We start from the raw sequence: 14,956 nt of genomic DNA on the forward strand, positions 1-14,956 counted from the left end.
TGTCAGCTGTGGAATTTAGTTTAGTCCACTTGACTCACCAGACATGATGGTATTTAAGGGTTGTTTTTTTCTGCATTGCTTTGAGATATATTTCAGTTGTTTTTCCCCCAAGAGGATTCAAAGGGGTTTTCCAGCAGCTCAAAGTAAACTGGACATGAGAGTGCAACTTAAAGCTGCTGTAGTAAATACTACCAGAAAATCTACCACACTTGTAAAAAATAACCTTTTCTCAGCAAAACCGCCTTAAAATCACCAAAAGCTGTGATTTTTCAAAGAATAGTCAGATTGGAAAGGAATAACGAACCCAAACAGAATTATCACCCAACTTTGAGGATCCTGTTATAGCCTCTTTCAGCTCCTGGTTTTGGTTTTATAGCCTCCATCTTTACTCTCATCGCTCTCATCAGCATCATTTCCAGCAGGCATCTCTAAAGCTCTAAAAGCTCTAAAAATTCACTGTATGCTACCTGCCACAAAATACAACAGACAGACAAAGTTAGCGACTAACGAGTGAACATAATGTATTTAGTAGCTAAATATCCAGATGTTTCCCTCAAGAGTTGATGAAGGTCTAAACAAAACTAAAAATAAAGGAAATATTGGACTTAAATTCATCAGCTGCAAAGTGCAGCTTATATAGTGCTTATATTGATCCGTATATGCTAAATGTGTAAATAGGCGAATATTTTGCTAACATGTTCACCAGATCAACTTGTTGTGTTTGCAGCTTGTTTTTGTGTATAAATTGCAACATTTCTATATTTGTTTTTGTTTCCTTTTTGCAGTCTGTATCTATGAGCAGTGAATGTCGTCAAACAGCTGAGTATGTTCTATTTTTACTTCACTTGCTTGAGTTTTGTCAGTTTGATTGATTGACTGACTGAACATACAATAGTGCAAAATGGGCAGGTAGCAGCAGGCAGGTTATATAAATCATACCAGAGAGCTAATTGTATAAATGCAGACATTGTGTGTTAAATGCCTGTATGATATAGGGAATAAAAGACTTCTTATATGTGGCCCTTAGGCAGCCAGAAAGAAGCAGACTGTGAGTGTAAAGGGCGTGTGATGTGAGGTGTCACTTTTGGAGAGTTTGTTTTTACTTTTTACACTCAAGTTACCGTACCAAGTTGTTATTTTAAATGATAAGACACTTTCAACCAGGTTCCTGCATGCCATGTCGAGTATGTGTTGGCTCACGCCAAAGCTCTTCAGCTTCCTGATTAAAAACAATGGTTGGCTGGCTCTCTTAACAATGCTCTCTCATTAAATCATGCCCAAGTATTTAAAGTGTTCGCCTTCCTCTGCAGGCTGGTTACTGACTGTGACGGTTAAGATGTTACTGGTTCATGTGTTTTCTTAATCTGCAGCATGTTCAGACATTATTGGACATACTGGAGACTGCGCGGACTGAAACTCTGACATTTTGTTGATCAAATTACATCATCATCGCCATTGCCATTTACAGGTAATACAGCTTTGTATTAAAAAACATCTTTATGAACTATCGGACATTAAATGTTGTTGCTGGCTATGGACATTGGGAGTAAGCATGATAACAAAAAAGAAATAAACATAAGCAAGTACAAAAACAGGGACTCAAGAGCATTAGATCTGTGATGAACATGCAAGTACTATGCAAAAGTCTAAGGCCACCATTAGATTTGTTGTTTTTAGCAATGCTACAATGACCATATATAATTATTTCTCAGTCGCTTAATTAGAATACAACCAGAAAATACAGGAAATGTATATTCAGTATTAAAAAAAGTGAAAAAAATAGAAAAGAAAACAGCTTGTGTAGGCTAAAGTGTGTAAAGTATTTAGTGCGACCTCTCCTTAGGAACATGGCTGTCTTAAATGGAACCTTAATTAATGATAATATTTAATACTTAATATTACATTTTGTGTAATATCCTGTATTTTCTGTTAGTATGATGGTGGTGGCCTAAGACTTTTGCACAGTACTGTACATGTGCTCTTCAAGGATTACATCTTGGACTCTTTAGGCTGATTTGGCAGAACAGTCACTAACAAGGTCTAAAATAACACCAACAGTGACGGACACGCTGCAGAAACTACTGAATGCAGCCAAAGACGCTCATCAGCAGCTCGATGTATGACTCTCCTTTGAGAAGATGCGAGGTTGGTTGGTAGGTGGAGGTATTTCATTTGAGTTACCAAGTGAACACTTCCTGTTACATCTACTGTAGGCCAGAAAACCCTCCAGGAGGAATTCTGCTGGTAATGCGGCCTCGAGAGTTCTGCCTCGTCAGCGAGACCCAAAAACCACATTCCACATCTGGATGCGATGAGCTGTAACCTCGCCACCAATTTTCCTCGTAATACTTTCACAGAACCGAGCATTTTATCTGACAACCGCACATTAACGGTCAGCGACAGAAAACCAGGAATGGTTGCTTCTTTTATAAACACAGGTCACAGTCGTACAGTAGATTAAAAATGTGAAAAACAAGTTCAGAGTCAGCTTTAAACAACTGCTAGAAGACGGAGGACAGTAAATGACTTGATCGAATGAGTAGCAACTAGAAAAGCTTGCATATGAAATTATTTGAGGAATTAATTGTATTTATTTGGTGTCATATATCACTAACTAATTAAGTATCTATGGGTCAATGACGTGATGCAATCCAGTGTCAATTGGTGTAACTAGTATTTTTTCATAAAAATCTGATTATATACAGGAAAATAGACGTGAACTAAAATGTGGAATAAATGTAATCCACATTTTAGAAGCACAACAATATGTTTTGGAACACATTTTAAATCATTAGTCACAAATTATTATTTAAAAAATGGTTGTTTTTAGGATACGTCCTGCTCAATATTGACAAAATGCTTTAAAAGTTAAATGTAGAAATACTCTAAAAATGTTTCTTTTCATTTGATCTTTTAACATGAAGTAATTATTTGTATAATTAAATCTAAATACACGGTAGATGGATTAAATATTTATTTATCTAATATTTATTTTGTGGTTACACCATTTGACATTTTCTTACTTTTGGTTTAAACAACATGGTGCAAATGTCCTCTCAAATGACATCAAACCAACATAAACACAAAATAAACAATATTAAGAAACCTGATGCTGCTTTTAAAACCATTTTTTAAGATATTTTTGAATTGCTCATCTTGCCAACCCTTATTTGTCACTGACCTTTGTGTTAGTTAAGTAAGTTTAAAGATAGAAAGTCATCTGAAAATTACATAAAGTCATGAGTGATGTTCTAACTTTTCTTTTCATGATAGCATCACACAACCTCACCCTCTTGTAAATATCTGACTAATCGCCTCTAAACTTTTTGCTGAGTAATGGTGTTGAAAAGCCACTGAAGCAGGGCTGTGAATTCAAAATGCATTAGACACGAGTATTAAGTAAAGGAACAACAGTCAATGAGCGAAAAGTAGATCACCTTAAAGGTGCTACAAAGCATCCTGAGAATAAGGCTATTACGGTCTGTTTGCTTCCACACACACACACACACACACACACACACACACACACACACACACACACACACACACACACACACACACACACACACACACACACACACACACACACACACACACACACACACACACACACACACACACACACTGCAGTAAAATAATGAAGTGTAATCAAGTTTGCAAATGAGTTTTCCTGGACTGTGCTCTTACAATACAAGGCCAAACTAATGTGAAGTTCAAGGCCAGTGTCTGGATTCCTGTAAACAATGTGTCCAAATGCTTCTGTCCTCAAAAGTGTCGAGCTATGTGGGAGTGTAGGTTTCTCTCTTTAAACAGATTTTACTCCTTTAACCACAGATTTATGCACCATAACCAATGCTGAATCTCTTACATAATGACTAAATCAGTCAAGAAAATGTCACAATTAAACTATTAAACTAAGTATAGCTTAAAAAAACACACACATAAAATGAGACGAGACTGATAACTTGTATATAAAACATGAAGTGAAACTATTTCAAGCATCTTTCCGACTCTACCAAGGATTTTTTTTAAAGTCTGGAGTCCATAAAGAAGGACGACTAAAGCACGACTTTGCTCACACAACACAATTCAATACACAGAAGTTCTGATATTGACTGAAATCTGGTTAATTCATCACTGATACTAAGTAAGCAAGACCGATAATCAGATATCTGAATGATTGAGTCTCACAAGAAAAACCAACTGACAATATTTTATCCCTCAAATGTCTTTAAATTCTCCATCACGTCAACAGTGATTAGCATATTCATAAAAAAACATGAAATATCTGTGTTGGTGTGTTTGAGGGACTTTATTAATGGTGTGACTCACCGATGCAGTGGGAGTAAAGGGGATTTTATTTAAGTTGTTTTCTGCATTATTAACAGATGTAACAGGATATTGGTTGTTTTTTTTCCCTCTAACTTTTAAAAGGTTAAGACCACAAACTTCTTAACACATCCTCTAAGTGTGAAATGAAGAGCTTTTGAGATTAGGATTAATTTTTAGAATTAGAAAATTAAGAATTAAAAAAATATTGTTACAGTGATTAAACAGTAAAATTAATTAAAAATGAATGTATCCTCATCCTTTTACCGTTATTAAATCCCTCAGTTAATTACCACAATAACTGGAGGACTGGCATCCATTTAGAAGAAAGTTGTTTTAATTAAGAAGTTGTTAGAATTTCCAATTTATTGCAGTTTTTCCTTTTACCTGACCAATACTTGGGAAGCTAAAAGTCACAGTCCTGTAGGTAACATCTCATCTGCAGACTTGCTAAATGTAGAAAAAGCTAATGGTGACTAGTACTACCATCATCTTATGTGATTTTCTTTTTTTTATATGTGGTTATAATGTTTGGTAACATTGTCAAACTTCCAAAACTTGGAGTGAATGTATGTTAAAAAAACACGCTGTTTGTAAAGTTACCGCTACTTCCCCATCGGAGTGATGTCAGATTGTTCATACATGCCCACAAATGGCCGTCTGTTCCTTAGCCTTCGTTGCTAAGGCTGCTCACGTTGTCCGAGCACATATAGAACAAGGGGAAAGGAGCTACATCCGACTAATATTGTTTGTTTATGTGTCCTCCTAACCAATCAGAGGGGGGTCCTTAAAGAGACAGGAGCTAAACGGCCTGTTTCAGACAGAGGCTGAACTGAGGGGCTGCATAAATTGGCCAGTATAAGATAAATAAAGAGGTTTTTTTAACTGTAAATTATGCAAAGATATTCCAGTTGAGCCCCAGAATATAAATATAGAGCTGGAAATATGCACATTATGTCCTCTTTAACAATAGCAGCTTTGCTTATATTAGTATTCTGGCTAATTAATTAGCAAACACAAGACAGAGAGAGTTTAGACTGCTGTGTCACAGTGACCTAGATCTGGAAACAACTCATCTGAACCTCATCTGGCTATTTTTGGTCTGCTAATAACACTGGTAGACTCTCTTTAACATAAACCACAGTCATAAATTTAGCGTGTCTTCTCTTATTTACTCCATTGTGCCTCCTTGATTATGCCTGACAGGCTGTCGGGGATTTGTGATGCAACTGCAGAGCCTCGACATGACTCAGGAATATAGGAGTAAAAAATGTGAGCTGCTGTACATCCTGCTGCCTATAAAACGTTAATCTGATAAATCCCCACAGTAAATTGTTTTATACAAAAAAAGCAGGAGGTAGATTTACATTATCTAGGATGACTTGTCGGGTTACACTGTTATGTAACCTATAATGTCCGTTAGAATATATTCTCTCTAGGCTGAAGCTACTGAAAATCTCTCAGCTCTTAGCAGAGGATTTTTCTGGATGTACATCACTCTCACACACAGAGAGAGAGAGAAACAGACACATACACACAATCTTTCTCCCTCACTCAGCAGATGGAGGTTTACTTCTCAGTAACACTCAGGCCTGAAACAACATGAGAGGTTTGCTTTCCATCGATGGGCAACACGGCAGCGAGACTGAGCAATGTGATAGAAAGAAGGAGAAGGAGTGGTTATAAAATACCAGATCTGACATCTAAATCATCACATCAGCACTGCAGGAACCAACCAACCAACACACCATGAAGCCCTGACCTGCAGGAAAAAGAGCTGAAATTTTAAAATTATCCTCTTGGGGAAGAATTTTGATTAAAAGGAGGGGGGGAAATATATAAGAGCATCATAAAAAAACTGATTTGTGTTCTGTTAATAACGTGGGTTGCTCGCTAGCTTTCATCCACTGTGTGTTAATCTGACAGTGTTTTTTTGTAGCTTCCTCCTGAAAGACCCTTTCGGGGAATTCACCCAACGCCCACCTTTCCTGGAAACTGGCCTGCACCGATACATCGACATGCAAATGTGTCACAGCCACGGCATCCTCCAGTGCCACCCGTTTGATGGCAGCTGGTAAATTGCTGAGTAAAGATCAGACTCATTGGGGACACAAACATGTGGTTGTTTGTGCTACCAACTGCTTCATCCAAAAATATACTCAGCACATTAGTCAATCATAGAGTATTTTGTCTCACCTTAAGACTCCAAATCTCCTACTGTTTTTCATTATTAATAAATAATTTAGAAAATCTCCTTCATAGTCTCCAAAATAGCTTGTTTTGCTCCTAATAGTCCCAATAATCCAAATATATTCTATCAAAACCCATTTCATAAAGGTGGACAGAGCAAATCTTTGGCACTTTTGTTTGACTAAGGACTCAAAATGTCATCAAAACAGTTTTTTTGATAAAACTAAGCATTTAATTTACTAATAATGTTATCAATACCCATAGGTGAGATATGCAAATCGCTATTAGATAACCGATTAATCATTTAAGACATGTTTAGCCATGTTAGCATCATGGCTCTTCGAAAGGCAATGTCAGCCATTTTGGTCCAGACTGAAATTCGTGGTGCCCAGATGATGACTTCTAATGATTTTGGTAGTCGTCCAAATCATTACATCATTAAATTTTTCTAATTTTTTGATTGAAATGTCTCCACCATTATCGGACAGCTTTTCATAAAATTTAGCACAGACATTTGTGGTTCCCTGAAGTTACATTAAGGCTGGGCGATATGAACAATCAAATATCACAATATTTTTGACCACATACCTCGATATCGATATTGCAACAATATTGTAGAAAACGACTGTTGGTGCTTTTTACAAAATATTTACACTATGAAACCTTTGATAAATAATCATCGGTAATGTGGATATAATTACAAAGTGGGTAAACAGTAAATAACAGAACAGATAGAACAGTCTGGTAAGTTCAGTTTATATACTTTACAGTAATGCAGCTTTTAAAAACACTGATCTCATATCACGATATCACAATAACTAAAATCTAAGACGATATCTATTCTCACATCACCATATCGATATAATACTGATATATTGCCTGGTTCTAGATTAAATCCCTCTGATTTTAGTGATCCTGTGACTTCTCCTGCAAAAGTACCACTGTGTCCTATAAATGCCCTAAAAATACAACCTCACAGAGCTGAGTTTAATTTTGTCAAGTCATATGATTCATGACTCCGGTCCAAGTCATGTTACTCCACTCCTCTGGTTTAATCATCACTGTTTCTTCAAAGATTTAACGTGCAGAATAAACCTATTTCCCCCCCGCCCCCTCCTCACCATCCAGAATAACCACATCCAGATTTAAGCTTCATCTTTCATCCCCACTGTGACTGTGACTGGAACATGCTGATTCAGAACAACATTGTACTGAAACTGATGAATTCTTCAGAGGATAAAACAAGTCTGAAGTTTTTTTTTGGGGGGGAGAAAAAAAAGAGACCGTTTCAACCTGACCTATCTTCATTAGATGAAAAATACGACCCCGAGCACTATATCACCATGAAGCCTCCACCTCCTGTAAAGAGCTTTATAAATATTAGAAATAGCAAAGTGAAATAGGTTTGGCACGGCCTTGGCCCACACACACCTCATTCCTCAACTTCTACAATAATAAATGTAACATTGAGTGTTTTTTATGTGTTTTTAATTGAAATATTACATATGTAGCACCTCAACTTATTATTTATTTGTGTTCAGGTGCATTATTTACATAAATAGCACATGTTTTTCTTTCTTCTCTCTCACCTGAGCAACTTATTGATGGCACTTATTCTTTCTGTGCGTTTTTATTATCAGATTTTACTGCCAGTATTTATCTTACCTTCTAGTTTTTTTATCGCCAGCTCGCCTTAAACAAACCGACAAACCTTGAAGAGCCTATTATTATTCTATCAAGACAGACCCGAGATAAAAACAAATCAAACAGCTTTACGTTTCAGGGTGTTGCTGGAACAGCCCCAACAAAAACTACACATCATACTAAACATACTGTAACAGTGCAACTCTGTGCAGCTATTCATTGTTTTACAGTTTTCAAAAAGGTGACAGAAAGTGAGATAAAACCAATAAAATTAGTAAAATTGGGTCTCATAGCTGCAGAAAATGTGTTTTTGTTGCTTTTAAATCCTTTTGGGTTCTTCCGATGTGCTACATAGCTTAATTTGAGGGTGAAATCTTTTACCTGATTGAATTTAAAATGCCATTCATCATTTTACAATCCCATTCCAGTCTAATTCTGATTTGTGCAGTATTTTGTGTTGTCCGTAACTCACTGCTGGTGCATCCTACCTTAGTCAATACACTCTTGTTAAATAAACTAATGACTGCTGTGTCATCACTATCACTTTACTGAGACTTTACTGAGATAGGTCTACAATGTGAGATCAGCAGTATTGCTTAAATCAATATTGCAATATCTATAAGAACGTATTCCTGCTATTGATATACATATATATTGATATATGAATTAATAATTGGGAGTCATTAGTTTGGACAAAAGCATTGATAACATAATGTGATCATATCATCACAATAAAGTAATAATGAATGATGGCCAATGCCGACAGAAAATGGGTTGATACAGAAAGCTAGCAGTCCCTGTTATTGGCTTATATTACTTGAAATAAAATCATAGTTTTTGTTGATTTTATTCTGTATTACATTACAGTATTGTTGAGCTATTTGTATTAAGACCATTTTAATTTTGTTTCCTTACTTCCTTTGTCTTCATTTCATTCATCAAGACAACTCTGGTGCATTAGCAGAAGTTGTGTGCAGCAAGCTAATACATTAAAGTAACATTATGTAAGTTTTAAAGAGCACATGAATAACATTATTGCGCAATCATAAGTTACACTAATGACCAATAAAAGACACTGTTGCTCACTTCAGCTCGAGGGGGGTTTTGTTGCTACAGCCATATTTGGTCTTTTAGGGCAGTAGCTTATAGTGGCTAATGCTAGCTATTTAGTATTGGTACCAAACCTCGGGCATCATGTTGGCATTGGTAACAAAACGATACCCATGCAGCCCACATCGTTACTGACTGACGTTTGGCCAAAGTGCACCAGGTTCAGCTGACAGACAGCAGCAGAATAGCAACTTTCTTAACTAATGTTAAACTTTAGTGATGGAATAACATTGTTCAGTATATCAGAGCCACACTGCTCATGTTTACAGCTCAAAAAACATGACATAGTGATATGATATAGTGCTGATTTTGCTCTTTTTGTCACACCTACAAACATTGATTAAGCTGACATTTCAGTCCATCGATCAACATAAAGCCAGGTTTAACCCTTATATACTGTTCAGGGTCAAATTTAACTGCTGTCAAAACACCATATACACATTTCTTTTAGCTGGACTTTTCCTAATATGACCCACCGTTTACAAAAATGGAAATAAAATGTTGTTTTTTATGTTTATGAAGCTGATGCACATTTTGTATAAATGCAAATGTAGAAATTTAACCTGTGTTTAAACAGATTAAAAGAACCAGCATTCACACGTGTTGTTGTATTCATCATATGCTATTAAATGTTCTCCTGGACCACCAAATAGTGATTGTGAATGTTTGCTCTCTTACAGCTTCATCCAGGATTAATCAAATATTAATTAATAACTGATGGGGAGTTCATGAATGTGAATTGGTGTAGAGACGAATTATGACTCAGAATATGAAGAGTATCAGTATGTAAGGGTTAAAAGCTTACTGACAAATTAAATAGTAAGGAGATTGTGACTGGGTTTGGTTTAACATCTAATAATGTGGCATTAGCTTAATGTAGCATGAGAACAACAGTCTTCATATTGTGTTGGACGTTCTTTGTTCGACTCAGGATGTTTTTTGAGAAGCATAAACATATGCAAGGCTGTGCTCGCCATGTGAGGCGTCGCTATTGACCAGCCCCAGATTCACTGAATACCACACGGAGACATTGAATGTACCAAGACGACAAACTGCTGACACATCACGATCCCTGAGCTGACTCTAACCTTCAAGTGACCAGCTCCAACAGGGGCCATCAGGAGGAGCCTGGTTCCCCTTTCATCTCATATTCAAGAGTCTCTCTGAGTGAAAGAACAGTCGATGTCAGCTGGTAGTCATTTCTATCAAACTTCCAAAAAAAAAGATGGGTGAGAGAGGTACATTTGTGTTCATCATCGAGTCATAATGTTCAATCTGTGCTCATTCAACAGGGTCATATGAGCAGGGACGTTTGAGATTATATAAATATTGGGGTTAATACTGGAGTGATGTCACTTTTAAGGACTTTGGTGATTAACTTTTCATTGACAGCTAATATCTCATGATTGGTGATGTAATTTTCCTTTCAGCAACAAATGTCTGGGAGTATGTAAACAAAGTTGAAGGAGAGTAATTATCCACAAAAATAGCTGTCACATGTCAGTGTCGTTTGAGAGCGGGAAATGCTTTAGCTGTTCAAGACATCAACTGGAAATGTCAGATTTTGCTGTAAATCTCTGAATCAAAAACATTTATGTAAGCTATCAAATGTGCTCATATAAATAATCATTGGGGGAGACGACAGGCATTGAGAGAAGTGTAGAATATCACCAAAAAAACTACGGTGTATACCCAGCTCATATTGTTCTGACAGCAACATCGTGTCCACGGCCAAAAACTGTCCCGGTCAGACGCCAAAAACAACAACTTGCATATGAAATGTAAATCATAAAACACTTTTTGGCAGACGTGTGCACACATTTAGAGTACAGCATATATAAGTGTCAGTTTCTCCTACAGAAAGAATATCATCTGGTCCAATTTTGGTTTTAAAATGGCTGTGAGGAGACGGTTAAAGGGTGGCGCCGTTCTGCCTGACTTCAAAAAATACTTTAAATGCTTTTCAAAGTTTCACTGCGCAACTATATATGGCTGTTTGGCTTTGTATCTTTCATACAAACTCCTTCTCTTAATTCTTTAATTGGTTGAGAGTAGACTGTTCCTTAAAAAGAACGTCATCAAAGTCAACATCATTGGGCATTGGGCAAGTTACAAGAAGGTTATTTTTGAGTCACATATCTTCATCATGGATGTATTATCTTCATACTTTTGATTATTCATGTTTGATATGGGCAAAGCATCGTCTCACGAGGATGCATTTAGTTCACCACAGGAGTTGAGAGCTGAAGATGTACTGCGCCTTCTCGAGTAGTTTGAAAAGCAACAGAAACAAGAGGACGGAAACGGAGAATAAATAACACTATTGAGTAAGTTTCCTTTTATGTTAGAGTGTATGTTCTGTGTGGATGAAGAGTTCGTGATTTAGAGCCTCTGTTTTCTTCCCCAGAGCTCTTACGAGGACCTTCAGCAGCTGTTTACATCCTGGAGTTTGTATTAACCTGCTTCAGCCTCACTGGAGACTAGAGCAATGTGCATCAGATGAAATTAAACAAGTTAAGAGTTCAAACTGTTGAAATGATGCATGTGTCTCATATTAACTAAGATACTTATTATCAGGAATATCTTGAAAGTGACATGTTGTTAAGCTGTATAACAGACGACCAGGTTGGACAGGACTTTGGTGGGACCATATCAGTACGTGTAGTATATTAAGTTAAGTATATAAAGCATATTAAGTTAAGTATATTAAGCATATTAAGTTAATCTCATCATAGAGGATGTATAAAGCTGCAGAATGCACACTGTACATAAACTTTAGGAGGATAGCTGATTAGGCCTGTTGATGATAGTAATGACATCATTTGACGTTGCTTGGACACCTAAAAAGGACGTCCAGCTGATGGTCAGAGAACATTGGCACAACTTTCATTTTGGGACAACGGTCATTCAATGTCTCAATGTTTGCTGGGTGGGTTAACATTAAGGGGAAAGTTGGTGCACCACAAAAACATTGCTATTGTTTACCACTCAGTAACTCCAACACAGGAAATCACATATTGGTCATAAATGAGCCTCATCTGAAGGGGGGAATTTTGTTGAATATTTGGCAAATGTTTAAGCTGAACCTATGAAACATGAAACTTCTGCATCACTTCTTTACAGCCAGGCCTGTGCTCCAGCTGGTGGGCTTTTGTAAAACAACATGTTATGCTAAAAATACCTTGAAGCTTTTGGATCATGATACTGTCAGATAATCCCTGGAATTGGGACAGGCTGTAATCCGCCTGCTCTACGTCAGGCCTTGGCTATTGGGCAATAACATTTAGAGAACCCTCAACAAAACAAACCTATCAAAACTCATGTGGTGGACACCCCATGGAGGAGGGGAGAGTGAGGTTTTTCTAGAAGGACAGATTTTAAGGGGGAAGCCTTCAGTCTCTCAGATGGGTCTGTAGTGGTCAGATGTGGCTCAGAGTTAGTTTCTATATCTGTGGGAGGAGGGAGGGTGTGTCTGCAGGGCCCTGATGCAGCACCACAGACTTGACAGCTGTGTTTGTACCTCAGAACAAAACTGTGCACCAACTATAAAAGAACAAAAACACCCCTGATGAGTTCAATGAACATGGGAAAAAACAGATGAAGCTTCTGCAGATGAGGCTACATGCATGAAGCTGGTCACACACAGTACCCTCATCTGCATGCTTACACCCCACACACACCCGTATAGAAAGTGAACTGGTTAACCTACTCGTTTTTCAGGCATCTACTCTCGTGAAACACCTTTTCCAGATGGATCACAGCCTGTCCGAGGAACACGTCGAGCCCGATCAGAGCCCGGTGCATCACGATGAGGATGAGCTCGTTGCTCCCGGCCGGGTATGCGCACCGCCCGCCTCTCTCCAGCACGCCGGGCTGCAGCTCGAAGCAGCACTCCTCCCTCCACTCCGGCTCGGTAGTCTTCTCCACCACGCAGGTCGAGTATTTCTCCTTCCCCAGCTGGATGATGGTGTACACATCGCTGGTGCCGTGCTTGCCCTTGCCCCGTAATCCCCTGCCTTTTAGCACCGTCACCTGAACGTGTGTCGGTACCCATCTCTGATCGTCGTCTACGCTTAACGTGTCCATGTCCTCCAGACAAACCGACCGACCTGCGAGGCAAACGCCGGGGAGGAGAGGCGGTGGTGGTGGTGGTAGTGACCGCCGCTTCCTCTCCTACTTTTTTGGGGTGTGAGCAGTCACATCAGCTCCGGGGTTGTTGGCGGGCTGTGCCGCATTATGGCTGTCGGTTGTTGTCTCTGCAAAGTTGCCGTGTGGTCGCCGGACGTTTCGTGCCCTGGCTGCTCTCTTGCGTCTCGCAGCAGTCTGCTCTGCGGCTGCAGCAGCGTCCGTCCTCCGCACGGCTCGTCCCTGCCTCTCTCCTCCTGCCGTGTGGGCCTCTCTGCGGGCAGCGACGTCACGCCTCTGTCCTCCTTCTTCTGCAGGACGAGGAAGTTAAACACAGACTACAGCACATGGGCTAAAGGTGCACAGACTACAACACATGTGCTAAAAGTGCACACAGACTACAACACATGGGCTAAAGGTACACACAGACTACAACACATGTGCTAAAAGTGCACACAGACTACAACACATGGGCTAAAGGTGCACAAAGACTACAACACATGGGCTAAAGGTGCACACAGACTACAACACATGTGCTAAAGTTACACACAGACTACAACACATGGGCTAAAGGTGCACAGACTACAACACATGTGCTAAAGGTACACACAGACTACAACACATGGGCTAAAGGTGCACAGACTACAACACATGTGCTAAAGGTACACACAGACTACAACACATGGGCTAAAGGTGCACAGACTACAACACATGTGCTAAAGGTACACACAGACTACAACACACAACTGTGCAGGAATGTAAGGTGTAATATCTCCACTTAATCTGCGTTTATATTCAAATTAACAGCACCCCATCCCCCAAAAAACAAGATATGTAAAACTAGTTCCTATTTGTGCTGACTGATAAAGGCCTCTGAATTATAATCTATTAAAAAAACATACAAATAAAATAAACACTTTACGCTGAAGGGTGTCATGTAGTTATAAATCAACTCCACACCCTCACAAACACCACTCCTGCAATGTGTTGATAAAAATGTGAAATCTGATAGGTATCAGTCACACAAGTGCTTGTGTGTGGAGGTATGTGTGTCTGTGTAATATATAAACACACACACACACACACACACACATTACAACACATGGGATAAAGGTACACACAGACTACAACACATGGGCTAAAGGTACACACAGACTACAACACACAACTGTGCAGGAATGTAAGGTGTAATATCTCCACTTAATCTGCGTTTATATTCAAATTAACAGTACCCCCTCCCCCAAAAAACAAGATATGTAAAACTAGTTCCTATTTGTGCTGACTGATAAAGGCCTCTGAATTATAATCTATTAAAAAAACATACAAATAAAATAAACACTTTAAGCTGAAGGGTGTCATGTAGTTATAAATCAACTCCACACCCTCACAAACACCACTCCTGCAATGTGTTGATAAAAATGTGAAATCTGATAGGTATCAGTCACACACGTGCTTGTGTGTGGAGGTGTGTGTGTCTGTGTAATATATAAACACACACACACACACATTACAACACATGGGATAAAGGTGCACAGACTACAACACATGTGCTAAAGGT

At 38.6% G+C, this 14,956-nt stretch overlaps 1 protein-coding gene across 1 annotated transcript in view; it reads right to left on the minus strand.

The window, feature by feature from the left end:
- The window catches only part of rab11fip5a (RAB11 family interacting protein 5a (class I)), a 35,145-nt gene extending 21,501 nt beyond the window's left edge, over positions 1-13,644 (minus strand). The window contains exon 1 of the mRNA XM_062440822.1: positions 12,983-13,644. Coding sequence (XP_062296806.1) covers positions 12,983-13,359 — 377 coding nt within the window. The 5' untranslated portion in view covers positions 13,360-13,644. The remainder of the gene's footprint in view (positions 1-12,982) is intronic.
- Positions 13,645-14,956: the final 1,312 nt, after the last annotated feature.

The sequence above is a fragment of the Scomber scombrus genome, chromosome 19 (genome assembly GCF_963691925.1).
Source record: "Scomber scombrus chromosome 19, fScoSco1.1, whole genome shotgun sequence".
NCBI classification, from domain to species: Eukaryota; Metazoa; Chordata; class Actinopteri; order Scombriformes; family Scombridae; genus Scomber; species Scomber scombrus.